The 16,340-nt window shown below is 44.9% G+C and overlaps 1 protein-coding gene across 1 annotated transcript; it reads left to right on the top strand.

Annotated features, from left to right (window-relative positions):
- The first annotated feature begins 1,189 nt into the window (after positions 1 to 1,189).
- LOC120941644 (E3 ubiquitin/ISG15 ligase TRIM25-like) lies at positions 1,190 to 3,189 on the top strand. Its single transcript, XM_040355173.1, has one exon. The coding sequence runs from the start codon at positions 1,231 to 1,233 to the stop codon at positions 2,803 to 2,805; it is 1,575 nt and encodes a 524-aa protein (XP_040211107.1). The 5' UTR covers positions 1,190 to 1,230; the 3' UTR covers positions 2,806 to 3,189.
- Positions 3,190 to 16,340: the final 13,151 nt, after the last annotated feature.

Below are 16,340 nucleotides of genomic sequence, written 5' to 3'. Positions count from 1 at the left end.
AGTGCCCACAATGGGCATCACTGATTGGCAGGCATTGTTTGGCACTGATTGGCATCCATTAGTACAACACATACATTAGTGCAACCTATCAGTGCCCATCTATGCCCATCCGTGCCACCTATCAGTGCCCATTAATGCCGCCTATCAGTGCATCTGTGCCGCCTATCAGTGCCGCATATTAGTGCCCATTATCAGTGCCCATCAATGCCACCACATCAGTGCCACCTCATCGTTGCCCATCAGTGCCGCCTTATCAGTGCCCGTCAGTGTAGTACCATCAGTGCCCATCAGCGAAGGAGAAAACTTACTTATTTACAATGTTTTATAACAGAAACAAAAAAAAAATTCAAAATTTTCGGTCATTTTTTTTGCTGAAAATAAAAATCCCAGAGGTGATCAAATACCACCAAAAGAACGCTCTATTTGTGGGTACAAAATGATAACAATTTAGTTTGGGTACAGTGTAGCATGACCGCGCAATTGTCATTCAAAGTGCAACAGCACTGAAAGCTAAAAATTGGTCTGGGCGGGAAGGTGTATAAGTGCCCCCCAGTATGGAAGGGGTTAAAGGACAACTTCCTAAGGCCTCATTCACAGTTGAGTGAGGCTACCACATTGCTGTTTTTGTGCTTTTTTAGTGCATTTTTGAAGCGGCACCATTCATTTGAATGAGCCTCCCTTTGCTCCAAGAAAAGCCTATGTAACAAATTTTGATACTGTGCCAAGCGCCCTTGGCAATGCACATCTTGCACGTTTTTTATGTGTTTTGTCAGCAGCACATGCATGACTGCTACCCATGTTTGCGGTTACATTAAGAAATAATGTCACAGCAAGCATGTTGCATGTTTTAGCATGTTTTTTTGCGCATTTCTGCCACACCCAAGTGTGAACGAGGAATAAAAGTGAAATTGTCAATTGACATGGAAAATCTAAAACACTTTAGCATGTAAACACCTATTGGCACTGCATTACTATCTCAGTATTGCTTTTGTCTGAAGTTCTTATTTAAAAAAATGCAAACAAGTCTAATAGTCACAGCATGTGACCAAAACACTCCTGTGTATGGAAATATTACTTCATCTTACAGACATGCACTTTATTCACATACTTCCTGCAGATATCAATTGCATGACCAGTTCAGCCCCTCCCTGTATGGAAAAATGTGAGTTGCGTCCTCTGGTTTCTGAGTGTCGGAGACTTTAGTTTCGTTTCTCTCTTCTGCTGTCAGAAATGGCGTCTACTGATCTGAGACAGGAGCTGGACTGTTCCATCTGTCTGGAAATCTATAAAGATCCTGTAATGATGAGCTGTGGACACAACTTTTGCCGGGTCTGTATTGATCGTGTGTTGGATACACAGGAGGGGTCTGGAGGTTATTCCTGTCCTCAGTGCAGGAAAAGGTCTATGAGTCGTCCTACACTGCAGAGGAACATAACACTACGTAACATAGTGGAGACTTTCCGATCTACTCATCCAGATCAGAAGGAGACTGGAATCTCCTGTACACAATGTATTCACTATCCTGTACCGGCTGTTAAATCCTGTCTGCATTGTGAAGCTTATCTGTGTGATAATCACCTGAGAGTCCACAGCAAGGCACCAGAACATGTCCTAACTGATCCCACCACTTCCATGGAGAACAGAAAATGTTTGATCCATAAGAAGATCTTGGAGTATTACTGCACTGAGGACTCTGTTTGTATCTGTGTGACCTGCAGGCTGGATGGAGAACACCGGGGACACAAGGTGGAGACTCTGGATGAGGCCTCTGAGAATAAAAAACAGAAACTGAGAAATGTTCTGCAGAAACTGATGACAGAGAGAGAGGAGACGGAGAAAAGAGTCCAGAGTTTGCAGGATCGCAGGAGAAAAGTACAAGAAACATCAGAGAGAGTCACTGCCCTGTTCATAGAGCTCAGGAGACATCTGGAGGACCTGGAGAAGAGAGTCTGGAGGTACATCTCCAGCCAGGAAGAGCGGATCTCATTGTCTGATCTGATCCATCAGCTGGAAATAAAGAAGGAGGATCTGTCCAGGAAGATGGAGGACATTGAGGAGCTGTGTAACATGACTGACACACTGACTGTCCTACAGGAATCAGACACAGGGGACTTGTGTGATACTGAGGAGGGAGATAATGAGGACAGAGAGAGACATGATAGACTCCTCCATGATGGAGGGGATCTGGATGTGGCTGGAATCTCACACACATTACACACAGGGTTATCTGATATGATAAAAGGGGTAAATGTATTCTTCTATATACAGGAAGCGTCAGACATATTACTGGATGTGAACACAGCTCATAATAAGCTACAGATATCAGATGACATGAAAACTGTATCCTGGTCACATATAAAGCAGAATCGTCCAAAAACACCGGAGAGATTTCAGAGATGGTTGCAGGTATTAAGCAGTCAGAGATTTTCCTCGGGGCGACATTACTGGGAAGTGGATGTCAGTGAGTCAGGAGATTACAGCGTTGGGATGTGTTATCCTGGTATAAAGAGGAGAGGAGTGCAGTCAGGGATTGGAAATAATAACAAGTCCTGGTGTTTGCACAGGTATAGCGGTGGTTATTGTCTAATACATGACAATAAATGGATCAGCACATCTCCCGATCTCTCCAGTAACAGAGTCAGGATCTATGTGGATTATGAGGCCGGGCAGATCTCCTTTTATGATCTGTGTGACCCGATCAGACACCTCCACACCTTCACCACCACCTTCACTGAGCCCCTCCATGCTGGGTTATATGTATGGAAAGGTCGTATAAAGCTATCTGGGGGGTCAGGAGACGTGTAAAATGATCATATTACAGGAAATCTGAGCTGAATCTGGTGAAATCTGGTGAGAAATGTCAATATGGTTTATAGAATGACACAGTTTGTACAGATAACGTACACACCCTAATGACCCTGTGCGGTGCAGTTTTACTAGGCTTCAGTTTGTGAATGAAGAGGAAGCCCCTCAGCACAAAGCACTTCCCATTAATTCACTGTGCAGTGCAGCTGAGATTGCAGAGAAATGGACTGGCGTATTTTCTGTCTTCAGCCCCTTTCTCTGCCTCAAAAGTGAGTCATTAGGGGGTCTGTTAAAATCCTGATATTTCACCAAAGCCCCCGAACAGGGCTCCTTAAAAAAAAATATATTGTAAAGAAATAAACACATCCATGTTTTTATACAGTTTAAAATGTTTGCTTACATTTATTCATAAGAGTGTGAGAGTTTGTGTGTGTGTTTATATATATATATATATATATATATATATATATATATATGAAATGATATACTGTATATAGGCAATGCGTGTTGGAGCTTCCGGATGCACACTGTAATTCAATAGCTGCTCACACTCATATGTAGTAGAAGGCCTGCCTGATTTTAACTAATTCAAAGCACTGTTTATCTTCATGTGACATAGTTTTGGTAAAGCTATAGTAGATTTGGTTGTATATGTAGTGATCTAATATATAGTGTCCAATAGTCCGGTTAGATATTTAATATCTTAGATGTTTAGTATAATGACCATAAATTACGTTGTTCCGCAGCAACTCACACCAGGTTCTCCAGAGAACGCAAAATTTAATTAACTTCCAATAACATACAAAGTCCACAGACGAAACAAGAATCCAACAGAGTATAATTCAGAATCCCATCTTTTCCTAGACCTGTGCAATGTTCATCATAGAGTGACAAGACAAGACTCTTTGAATGCCAGCTTGAGTCCTTCAAAAATTGGACTCACACTGGAAGGGGGGGGGGGGTCAACCAAATGTTCCCATTGAATGAACATCCCACAAGTCTAATTAACATCAACAAACACTTCCTTATGTAAGGAAGTACCAGGCCACACACCTAGGTCATCTTAGATAAGATTAACACATCAAAGAGTCCTTTTGATACGTGTCGTTTGACCACTAACCCCTTTGATGTGTAACCTTGAATGCCTGTATGTAAACCTATATATACTGTGCCTTTCATATACCACAATATTTTACAATACCTACATATCTATTTTAATATTACAACATATTCCCCCACTTGAGTCGGTTCTAACTACTACAACTGACTCATAAATCAAACATTAAACGTCATTATGGTTTGAGGTATTGGATGCTTTACAACGGCTCATATGAAATATTAAGTTCAGACTGGTTACATCTCTCTTCACCAACCTCTAAAATATCTAAAATGTAGTGATAAGGTATATGTGTGCCCAGTACTCCAGTCAGATAATTAATGTCTTAGATGTTAGTACGATGACTATAAATTTGTTGTTCCGCAGCAACTCACACCAGGTTCTCCAGAGAACGCATTTAATGGATCTTCCAATAACATACAAAGTCCACAGACGATACAAGAATCCAACAGAGTATAATTCAGAATCCCATCTTCTCCTAGACCTGTGCAATGTTCATCATAGAGTGACAAGACAAGACTAGACAAGACTGCCAGCTTGACTGCTTCAAATATTGGACTCACACTGGAAGTGGGGGGGGGGTCAACCAAATGTTCCCATTGAATGAACATCCCACAAGTCTAATTAACATCAATAAACACTTCCTTATGTAAGGAAGTACCAGGCCACACACCTAGGTCGTCTTAGATAAGATTAACACATCAAAGAATCTTCAGCTGTCCCTTTGATCTGTGTTTGACCACTAACCCTTTTGGTCAGCAAACACCTTTTCATGTGTAACCTTGAATGCCTGTATGTAAACCATGCCATATATATATATATATATATATATATATATATAAACATAACATTTTAAATACCTACACATCTATATTAACCACTTCCATACTGGGCACTTACGCCCCTTCCTGCCCAAGCCAATTTTCAGCTTTCAGCACTGTCGCACTTTGAATGACAATTGCGCGGTCGTGCTACACTGTACCCAAACAATTTTTTTATCATTTTGTTCCCACAAATAGAGCTTTCTTTTGGTGGTATTTGATCACCTCTGCGGTTTTTATTTTTTGCGCTATAAACAAAAGAAGAGTGACAATTTAAAAAAAAAACACTATTTTTTACTTTTTTATTTAATAAATATCAAATTTTTTTAAAAAAAAAACGTTTTTTTTCCTCAGTTTAGGCCGATATGTATTCTTCTACATATTTTTGGTAAAAAAAATCGCAATGATCATATATTGATTGGTTTGCGCAAAAGTTATAGCGTTTACAAAATAGCTGATAGATTTATGGCATTTTTATTTTATTAATTTTTTTACTAGTATTGGCGGCGATTTGCGATTTTTTTTACTGTCACCGTGACATTGCGGCGAACACATCGGACACTTTTGACACGTTTTTGCCGCCATTCACATTTATACAGCGATTAATGCGATAAATATGCACTAATTACTGTATAAATGTGACTGGCATTCAAGGGGTTAACACTAGGGGGTGAGGGAGGGGTTAATATGTATACCTAAATTGTGTTCTAACTGTGGGGAAAGGGGGGTGACTGGGGGAGGTGACCGATGCTGTGTCCCTATGTACAAGGGACACAGATCGGTCTCCTCTCTCCCTGACAGGACGTGGAGCACTGTGTTTACACACAGAGCTCCACGTCTTGTCCCTGTAGCCGCCGATCCCGAGTGCCTGGCGGACATCGCGACCGCCAGGCACGCGCATCGGCATCTCGGGGACGCGCCGGGCGCGCGCGCGCTGCCGCCGGCGCGCTCGCGCGCCCCCCAGTGGCCGCAAGAATACAGGATGTCAAATGACGTCCTGTTGAATTTTCAGAGTAACCGTGGAGCCGTCATTTGACGATGGCCCGGTACTCTAGTGGTTAATATTACAACATATTCCCCCACTTGAGTCGGTTCTAACTACTAGAACTGACTCATAAATCAAGCATTATGGTTTGAGGTACTGGATGCTTTACAACGGCTCATATGAAATATTAAGTTCAGACTGGTTACATCTCTCTTCACCAACCTCTAAAATATCCCCATGAAACAGTTATTAGATAATATAACTTTAGACCATGACTGGAAAAGGATTCAATAAACAATATGTCACAGCCTTCAGCATATTATAAATAACTGATTCAACAATGTTTCAAATCATGATTAGAGTGATGAATTTCACTCACCCCTCTTATAAATTTAGGAAAACCACCCAACCTACTATAATGTATGTTATGCCCAGCCATTTGTGCAACATCACCTCAGATGTAAATATATTGATATCAATATGCATTATGTAATATGTACAGATGTTATAACATTATTCTAGATTTAAATGCTTCGCTCTGGTTTTAAGATTAAGTTCAAGAAATAAAACATAATAAAAAAAGCAAAATATATCGGGCAAAGGGAGAAAATGAAAAAATAGGGCGTTGGGTAAGTACATTGAAAATAAAATAAAAAAAAATGAAGAGAAAAAAAAATTTGAATGTTCAAAAAAAAGTCCATTGCTTGATGAATATTGAGAGAGTGTCCATGAATTCTTTATAATTTCTTGTATAGTGACATTGTCCATTCAGTGTCTCTCCCCCACTAGTCAACAATTACTCCAGCTATTCACATGCGAACGCGTATCTCCAGCAATGCACTGTACCTGAAAGACAAAAACCTCTCAGACAAAAACTCATTAGCAAGGACCTTAAACAAAGAACTATTTAGATGTTTACACTTTAAAGCTAATTCCCCCCCACTGCTATAGAAGTGTCATTTTCATTCAAAAACAGATCTGTACCATTCAACTGTTCTAATAGTGTGTAATATTCTATTTTCATCTTATCATACTCAATCTTCAGGTGGTCATATTTCTGTTTTAACTGAGGAAATGGTATCCAGGTCCTTTTCTTATTATTATTTTGGTCAGCTCTGTTTATCATGTTAATATCACCAATGTTTGACCCAGAGTTTCCCTTCTTGTTGTGATCATTAGATATTATCTTCTGATCTTTCTGTTCAGTGTTTGTCCTAAACAATGTGGCTACATCAATTCTGACAGCTTGCTCATTTGACCTTCTCCATAAATGATCTGCTCTCAATAATACATCTTTTAAATCATGAGGATTCGGGGTAACTAATAAAATATTTTGTTTGATATCTTCATGCAAAGCATCTAGCAACATACTGATATGTATCGGGCCTCCCCGCTCAAATGCAAGATTATTACCGACCAACAATTCCATAACCGTATATATCCTGTGCGACAATTCATAGGGAGATTCACCTTGCATCTGCTCAATCTTCCCATGAATCGTAACATCGGAACGCACTCCGTACAGAACACATAATAATTCCAGTAATATGTCCCTTGTCCTCAGAGGCTGAAGACAGATCTGTTTGATTCTCATCCAAAGACTATTCCCTATAGAATGTTGCAGTGGCGGTGCGTCCGTAGGGACGCAGGAGCGCCGCCCCCTCTGGCTCGCTCACAGCCAGTAAAATATACAGATTCATACACTGTATGAATCTGTATATTTTCGCCGCTGCCGCCCACTATTCAGCTGGCCGGATGTTGAGCGCCGGTCAGCTGAATAGCGGCAGCTGACTGGCTGTGTGGAAGTGCCTATCAGGGCCAGCGGCCCTGATAGGCTGTCCGAGTACAGCCCTGAGGCTGTAGTCGGCTTCCGGAAGCTCATCCTCGGGACGTACCGGCCGTACGCCCGAGGATAAGACTGACAGGCGTCTCAGCCAATCAGGTAACCTGATTGGCTGAAGCGTCATCGAGGGCGGGACGAGGGACATCGAGGGACGTAGAAGCCATAAAGGTAAGTGCCAGGGGGGGGGGTACTGGGCATGGTGGCTACAAGTGGGGGCATGGTGGCTACAAGTGGGGGCACAGTGGCAACAATTGGGGGCACAGTGGCGACAATTGGGGGCACAGTGGTGACAATTGGGGGCACAGTGGTGACAATTGGGGGCACAGTGGTGACAATTGGGGGCACAGTGGCAACAATTGGGGGCACAGTGGCTGTGTTTGATGGCATAGTGGTGACAATTGATGGCACAGTAGCTGCGTTTGATGGTATGGCACAGTGGCTGCGTTTTGATGGCATGGCACAGTGGCTGCATTTTGATGGCACAGTGGCTGCGTTTTGATGGCACGGTGGCTGCGTTTTGATGGCACGGTGGCTGCGTTTTGATGGCACGGTGGCTGCGTTTTGATGGCACGGTGGCTGCGTTTTGATGGCATGGCACAGTGGCTGCATTTTGATGGCACAGTGGCTGCGTTTTTATGGCACGGTGGCTGCGTTTTGATGGCATGGCACAGTGGCTGCGTTTTGATGGCACAGTGGTTGCGTTTTGATGGCACAGTGACTGCATTTGATGGCATGGCACAGTGGTGACAATTGATAGGTACAGTGAGGCTGCAATTGTTTTTTTTTTTTTTTTTCGTTTGCGCCCCCCCAAAATTTTTGAGCACCAGCCGCCACTGGAATGTTGCAAAACTCTTTCTACGTCAGATGCGTTGATATTGTACAAATCTATGACATTCTGCAAGTCACAAAACCATTTTAAAAATCTGTTTATATCATGGCAGGGAACCATTCCTATTTCTTTAAGAATTGCATCCAGTTCTTTTGGTTTCAAATGCTTCATTACAAGCTGAACTTCCCCTGTATTGTTGTTATTATGGTTGTTATAAACCGTGGTGGTCACAGTGGGTGCGGCTGGCAATGAATTATCAGATTTAATACGAGGTTCTGTTTCATTTGATAGAAAGTTTGTATTTTGCTGCAGATTGCTTAATCCAAGATTTGATGCACATCTGCATTCCTGAGATCTCATCTCTAATTCCATAATTCTTAATTTTAATCTCTCATTTTCCTCTGATAATTCATCACAACGTTTAGCTTTCTCAAGCAAAGCTCCACCAATGGTAACTGCATGCAATTTTAAATTTACTGTTTCAGTCTCTGATTGGTTTTGTAACCTCTGGCAAATCTTAAGGCTATTATCAACTGCATTCTGTAACTGCGCAATTTCCTCAACTTTATCATTCAAAGAACTTTCCATTTTTAAACAGCAAGACAACAAGCCCTGCACAATACAACCTTTTCTTTTACTTTCTGAAATTTTGCTATCAAAAGCACTTTCTTCTAAAAATTCCTTCATCATAGTCCACGTCTGCTTACATTTTTCTGGAATTTCATAAGGACCGCCATGACGCTTAATACATTTTAATACCCATCTGTTAACTTTATCAGAACTGACACTAGCTTCACACTGAGTAAGCATTTCGACTAAAGTACTAATAATTTAAAATAAAGGAAATATTTTACTCACCGCATTTGAAGCTCCACCTTGCCAGTTCTGGTCTTCTAGTACACAGCAGTCTTTTCTTTCTTCAGTTTCCAGTCTCCAGAGAATAATTCTGGGGTTCCAAACTTGTATAGTCTTGTATATCAGACTCTCTTATGTCACAACCAGACATTGGAGTCACCGCACAGCTCTTGGGTCTCCATCAGACTTCTGTCCAACTCACAGGATTTTTCGTCATCACCGACTTCCGTTACTAAGTCCTGAAAATGCGCTTCTGGTCACTTGAACGGCACCAATGTAGTGATCTAATTTGTCCAATAAATGTAGTGATCATGTATAGTGTCCAGTACTCCGGTCAGATAATTAATATCTTAGATGTTTAGTATAATGACCATAAATTACGTTGTTCCGCAGCAACTCACACCAGGTTCTCCAGAGAACGCATTTAATGGATCTTCCAATAACATACAAAGTCCACAGACGATACAAGAATCCAACAGAGTATAATTCAGAATCCCATCTTCTCCTAGACCTGTGCAATGTTCATCATAGAGTGACAATACAAGACTAGACTTCTTGAATGCCAGCTTGAGTCCTTCAAATATTGGACTCACACTGGAAGGGGTTCAACCAAATGTTCCCATTGAATGAATATCCCACCGAGTCTAATTAGCATCAATAAACACTTCCTTATGTAAGGAAGTACCAGGGCACACACCTAGGTCGTCTTAGATAAGATTAACACATCAAAGAGTCCATTTGATACGTGTCTTTTGACCACTAACCCCTTTGATGTGTAACCTTGAATGCCTGTATGTAAACCTATATATACTGTGCCTTTCATATACCACAATATTTTACAATACCTACATATCTATTTTAATATTACAACACCCTCTCCTGTACATACTACTCACCACCATCCACTCCGCACTTCTCTCCTGCAAATACTACCCACTGCCATACACTCCGCACTTCTCTCCTGCAAATACTACCCACCGCCATACACTCCACACCCCTCTCCTGTACATACTACCCACCACCATACACTCCACACCCCTCTCCTGTACATACTGCTCACCGCCATACACTCTGCACTTCTTTCCTGCATATACCACCCACTGCCATACACTCAGCACTCCTCTCCTGTACATTCTACCCACTGCCAAACACTCAGCACTCCTCTCCTGTATATACTACCCACTGCCATACACTCCTCTCCTGTACATACTACCCACCGCTGTACATTCCGCTCTATACAGTCACAATTTAACATTACTCTGATGTAAGGAGCTGCTAATGGGGAGACTCTGATTTAAGGGGGCTGCTGATTGGGACACTCTGATGTAAGGAGGCTGCTGATGGGGACACTCTGATGTAAAGGGGCTGCTGATGGGGACACTCTGATGTACGGGGGCTGCTGATGGGGACACTGATGTAAGGGGGCTGCTGATGGGGACACTCTGATGTGAGGGGGCTGCTGATGGGGACACTGATGTAAGGGGGCTGCTGATGGGGACACTCTAATGTAAGGGGGCTGCTGATGGGGCACTCTGATGTAAGGGGGCTGCTGATGGGGACACTCTGATGTAAGGAGGTTGCTGATGGGGACACTCTGATGTAAGGGGGCTGCTGATGGGGACACTCTGATGTAAGTGGGCTACTGATGGGGACACTCTGATGTAAGGGGACTGCTGATGGGGACACTCTGATGTAAGGAACTGCTGATGGGGCACTCTAATGTAAGGGGGCTGCTGATGGGGACACTCAAACTTTAAGTGGGCCGCTCTGGATGAAGTCCAGGGCCAATTTTTTGTCCCAGTCCAGCCCTGTGCATGTGTGAGGCAGTGTGATGGTGAGCAAAACCATAACTAAAATCATACAAAAAGGTATCAATGAAGTTGTTTGATGTGAATCAATCACTAAGACAATGACATATAGTCATAAAATCATAATAAATGGAATACATTGTCACTTCATTTGTGTCAATAATATATTGGCTCAGGTTGGCGGCAGCACAGGCGCACATATATTTTATTCAGTAAGTGAGTGCGATTGTAATAATAATAATATATTTTATTCTATAAAATTAATTTTACATTACAATACCTTTTTTTTAGTTTTTAATGGTTTATGTCTTGTCTTATGCCTCGTACACACGACCAGTTTTCCCATCGGGTAAACTTCCATGACAGCTTTTGGCCGTAAAATTTTTTTGATGAAAAGTTGAAAACCACGGCACTTGGGTACTAATCGTGATGCATCGCGGAATCGAATTGTGGACAGGATAATCGTAATCAAATTGAATCGTGACACCAGTGAAGATGCGCACCCCTAATAGAAGAAGCCATAGAGCCCCTTCCAGCCTTGCAAATGTGGCCTGTGCATCCAAGTGGTAATGACCTCCGGTCATGAAAGGATTAAATAAAAGGGGAAGCAATTCAAATGTAAATATAACACATTTTTATTGGGTGTTCTATGAAAGTATAATTATGGACCTAAACACATTTGTTTCCTTTTCCAACTATATATACTCTGATTAAACCAAGAGTCCTTTAGTAAAAATCAATTGGCCAGAAGTGAAGATCTAGTGATCGTCTCGCCCATTCGCTGACACACTTTTGACCAAGAGATTCCAAGCCTGCCCACCACGGCAAGGTAGACTCTTCTAGGGCAGGACCTACACTAACTACACTAAGCTACCCTACTGGATGCTAGTCATCCTTTTTCTAATGTTGGGTGTATGTTTGTAGTACGGCCTCATCCTATAATCTGTGTGTGCGATCTACTCTCACCTAATTTGGTTGTGTGTGCGTGTGCATCTGTCTAAAGCATGGAGCGGTCAGTTTATGTACATCTGGACGTCCTCTGTTTGTGTAGGTCAGTGCATGCCAGTCATTGTATGTTGTCCAGTGTGTGTCAGTAAATAAATGTTCGTCCTGTTTTTATCTGGGCATGTGAGTGAGTGAGTAAGTAACTTGTATAGCGCTGACAAATGCGAACCGAATCGCCTCAAGGCCAGGGCCGGCGCTACCACTAGGCGGATTAGTCAGCCGCCTAGAGCGCACTGCCGCCTAGAGCGCAGCTATGGCCAGTCACCTACTCATCCCCGATGGATGTAACCTTTGGAGCGGTGCGTTGCAGTGCGGTCCCTGTGTGGTGTGTCTTTAGGAGTGTGCACAGTACTGGAGCGGTCCGGAGGAGAGGGAATGTCTGCTGCCGGGGATAGTGCAGGGGCGCGGGGAGGGAACTTTCACATCAACATGCAGTACACACTGATAGATCCCTCCCCCGGCTCCCACAGCGGCAGAGTTGTTTGGCGGCTCAGGGCTCTAAAGCCGAAGAGCTGGGCCGCCTCCTTCACGGTCACTGGTCGGGACTCAAGAGTGGGTGTGGCCAGCCAAGGGATGATCCCACCTGTCACTGGGGGACGGAGAACGAAGTGGGCGGCCTCAGGGATGATCGCAGGTCTTTCTGGGCAGAGCAGCAGGTAAAAAAGAATGGTTCTAAAAATGCTGTTTTGTTTTTGATGAAGCCACTGGACTAGGAGAAATTGAGTTGAAAATTGCTGAGCAATTTTCAACTCAATTTCTCCTAGTCCTCTGCCCTGCTGTCACCCAGTCCTCTGCCCTGCTGTCACCCAGTCCTCTGCCCTGCTGTCACCCAGTCCTCTGCCCTGCTGTCACTCAGTCCTCTGCCCTGCTGTCACCCAGTCCTCTGCCCTGCTATCACCCAGTCCTCTCCTCTGCCCTGCTGTCACCCAGTCCTCTGCCCTGCTGTCACTCAGTCCTCTGCCCTGCTGTCACCCAGTCCTCTGCCCTGCTATCACCCAGTCCTCTCCTCTGCCCTGCTATCACCCAGTCCTCTGCCCTGCTGTCACCCAGTCCTCTGCCGTGCTGTCACCCAGTCCTCTCCTCCACCCTGCTGTCACCCAGTCCTCTGCCCTGCTGTCACCCAGTCCTCTCCTCTGCCCTGCTGTCACCCAGTCCTCAGCCTTGCTGTCACCCAGTTCTCTGCCCTGCTGTCACCCAGTCCTCTGCCCTGCTGTCACCCAGTCGTCTCCTCCGCCCTGCTGTCGCCCAGTCCTCTGCCCTGCTGTCACCCAGTCCTCTGCCCTGCTGTCACCCAGTCCTCTGCCCTGCTGTCACCCAGTCGTCTCCTCCGCCCTGCTGTCGCCCAGTCCTCTGCCCTGCTGTCACCCAGTCCTCTGCCCTGCTGTCACCCAGTCCTCTGCCCTGCTGTCACCCAGTCCTCAGCCTTGCTGTCACCCAGTCCTCAGCCTTGCTGTCACCCAGTTCTCTGCCCTGCTGTCACCCACGCCTCCGCCTTGCTGTCACCCACTCCTCCGCCTTGCTGTCACCCACTCCTCCACCCTGCTGTCACCCAGTCCTCCGCCCTGCTGTCACCCAGTCCTCTGCCCTGCTGTCACCCAGTCCTCTGCCCTGCTGTCACCCAGTCCTCTGCCCTGCTGTCACCCAGTCCTCTCCTCTGCCCTGCTGTCACCCAGTCCTCAGCCTTGCTGTCACCCAGTTCTCTGCCCTGCTGTCACCCAGTCCTCTGCCCTGCTGTCACCCAGTCCTCTGCCCTGCTGTCGCCCAGTCCTCTGCCCTGCTGTCGCCCAGTCCTCTGCCCTGCTGTCACCCAGTCCTCTGCCCTGCTGTCACCCAGTCCTCTGCCTTGCTGTCACCCAGTTCTCTGCCCTGCTGTCACCCAGTCCTCCGCCTTGCTGTCATCCACTCCTCCGCCCTGCTGTCAAAATTGTTGGCAACTATGCTCGCTGTGTACGGCAGTTCAATGAGGGTCAACAAACATCACAGGGGGTATAGACAGGGCTGGTGCTAGACTTTTGCGCCCTTTCTATACCTTATAGAGATATAGAAATTATATTTTAGCAGTATAGAAGTTTGATTTAAATTTTTTTTTGGGGGGGGGGGGGCGCAAGTAGCTGGTCTCGCCTAGGGCACAAAAAAGTCTAGCACCGGCCCTGATCCAGAGTCGTGCTGATCCTTTAGAAGAGATGGGTCTTCAGTTTTTTCCTAAAAGCCTGATGGTTTTCTTCCATGCGAATGGTCGTGGTTAGAGCATTCCAGAGCCGAGGTCCTTGGACTGAAAATCTACGTTCTCCCTTAGATTTGTAGCGGGCTGTGGGGATTTCGAGAAGGTTTTGGTTAGTTGATCGGAGCACCCGATTGGTGACGTAGGGTTTAATTTTCTCGTTTAAGTATTGCGGAGCGATTCCTTGTGCGCATTTGGCAGTGAGGCAGAGTGTCTTGAATGTGATCCGATCCTTTACGGCTAGCCAGTGGAGGGACCTCAAGACCGGGGCGATAGATTCCCACATTTTTTTACCTGTTACCAGTCTGGCTGCCATGTTCTGGATGACTTGTAGACGCGAAATCTGGTATTTGGGTAGTCCTAAGTAGAGGGAGTTTGCGTAGTCGAGTCGGGAATTGATGATTGTACCAACCACTACTGCTTTATCCTCTTCCGGGATGAAGGGGATGAGTCTACGTAGCATGCGGAGAAGGTGGCCAAACTCATCTTGCCTTCTGGTAAAAAAAAACCCGGTCCTCCCAATTTGAGGATGAAGGAATCACATGCTCTGTCCCATACCTCCCAACTTTTCAAAATGCAACCGCGGGACATTCATTCAATTTATTTTTCCATGCCATTAAAGTTGTTGAGGGGGGGGATGGGTTTTCGGTTCAACCGTCCCCACACACCCCCCCCTGTTTTTACCTGGGCACGTAGCCAAACTCATCTTGCCTTCGGTCAATTTTGGTCCTCCCGATTTGAGGATGAAGGAATTGCATGCTCCTACCCCCTTACTGTGCTCTCCTAACCCCCTGTTCTGTGACCTCCTAAAAAATGGTATTGGTGCATCCCTAACTGAATGTAAACAAAAGAATTGCCAGCAATAAAATTTGAAGATATATCAGCATGGGGTTCCCCCCAATCCATACTATGCCCATCAGGTCTGGTATGGATTCGAAGGAGAACCTCACGCCAAAATGTAAAAAATAATTATGTGGATTCCACCAAAATGAATACCAGAGATTTATCAAAGCATGCAACCTGGCAGGCTAGGAAAGGGAGGGGCGAGCGAGCGCCCAGTCCCCCACCCCCAACCATACCAGGCCACATGTCCTCAACATGGCGGGTGCTTTGGGGTAGAGGGGCTCCCCTCCCCCTCCCCCAAAGCACCTTGTCCCTATGTTGATGCGGACAAGGTACTCTGGGGGAGGGGAGCCCCCTACTCCAAAGCACCCCCACATGTTGAGGGCATGTGGCCTGGTATGGTTCAGGAGGTAGGCGGGAAAGGACACTCACTCGTCCCCCTCCCCCCCTTTCCTGGACTACCAGGCTGCATACTCGGATAAAGGTCGGATTTTGGACCCCCAAACCATTATTTTTTTTTTATTTTGGCGTGTGGTTCCCCTTAAAATCCATACCAGACCTGATGGACATAGTATGGATTGGGGGGAACCCCATGCTGATTTATCTTAAAATTGTATTGCTGGCAATTCTTTGGTTTTCATTCAGATGTCAGCGGGAAACCTGCCGACAGCTGATGAGTCATTAGTTATTTGGACACACAGGTCCCAGAAGACAGCGGGGACCAGTGACATCGCTCAGCGCGAGTCGCGCATGCACAGCAGGGAACCAGCAAATGAAGCCGTTTCCCTTTCCGAAGATGGCGGCGGCATCCGACATTGCGGGCGCCCTGGACAGGTAAGTGTCCTTATTTTTTAAAAAGTCAGCAGCTGCAGTATTTGTGGCTGCTGACTTTAAAAAAAAAAAATCCGCTTTAGTCTTGGTCTTCTTCCCTCACTTATTTTTTAGTTCTTTCATCTCTGCAAATTCCTCTTGCAAGTTCTTCTTGCTCACTGCGAGTTCTTTTTTCACTGGCAGTTCTTTCTTTTTTTTTTGTCTGTGCAAATTTCTCTTGCATCTTTGAACTGCGAGTTCTTGTTCCCTTACCACACCTTTTTTTAGTCGCTGATAGTTGTTTTTTCGTCACTGCGAGTTCTCCTTCCATGGCTGTGACTTTTTCTTCTATCTCCATGAGTGTTTCTTGATGCATTTTTTGTAGGCCTGACAATCTT

This window comes from Rana temporaria, chromosome 5, assembly GCF_905171775.1.
Source record: "Rana temporaria chromosome 5, aRanTem1.1, whole genome shotgun sequence".
NCBI classification, from domain to species: domain Eukaryota; kingdom Metazoa; phylum Chordata; class Amphibia; order Anura; family Ranidae; genus Rana; species Rana temporaria.
The sequence above is the reverse complement of the archived record's forward strand: the minus strand, read 5'-3'. Positions and strand labels throughout refer to the sequence as shown.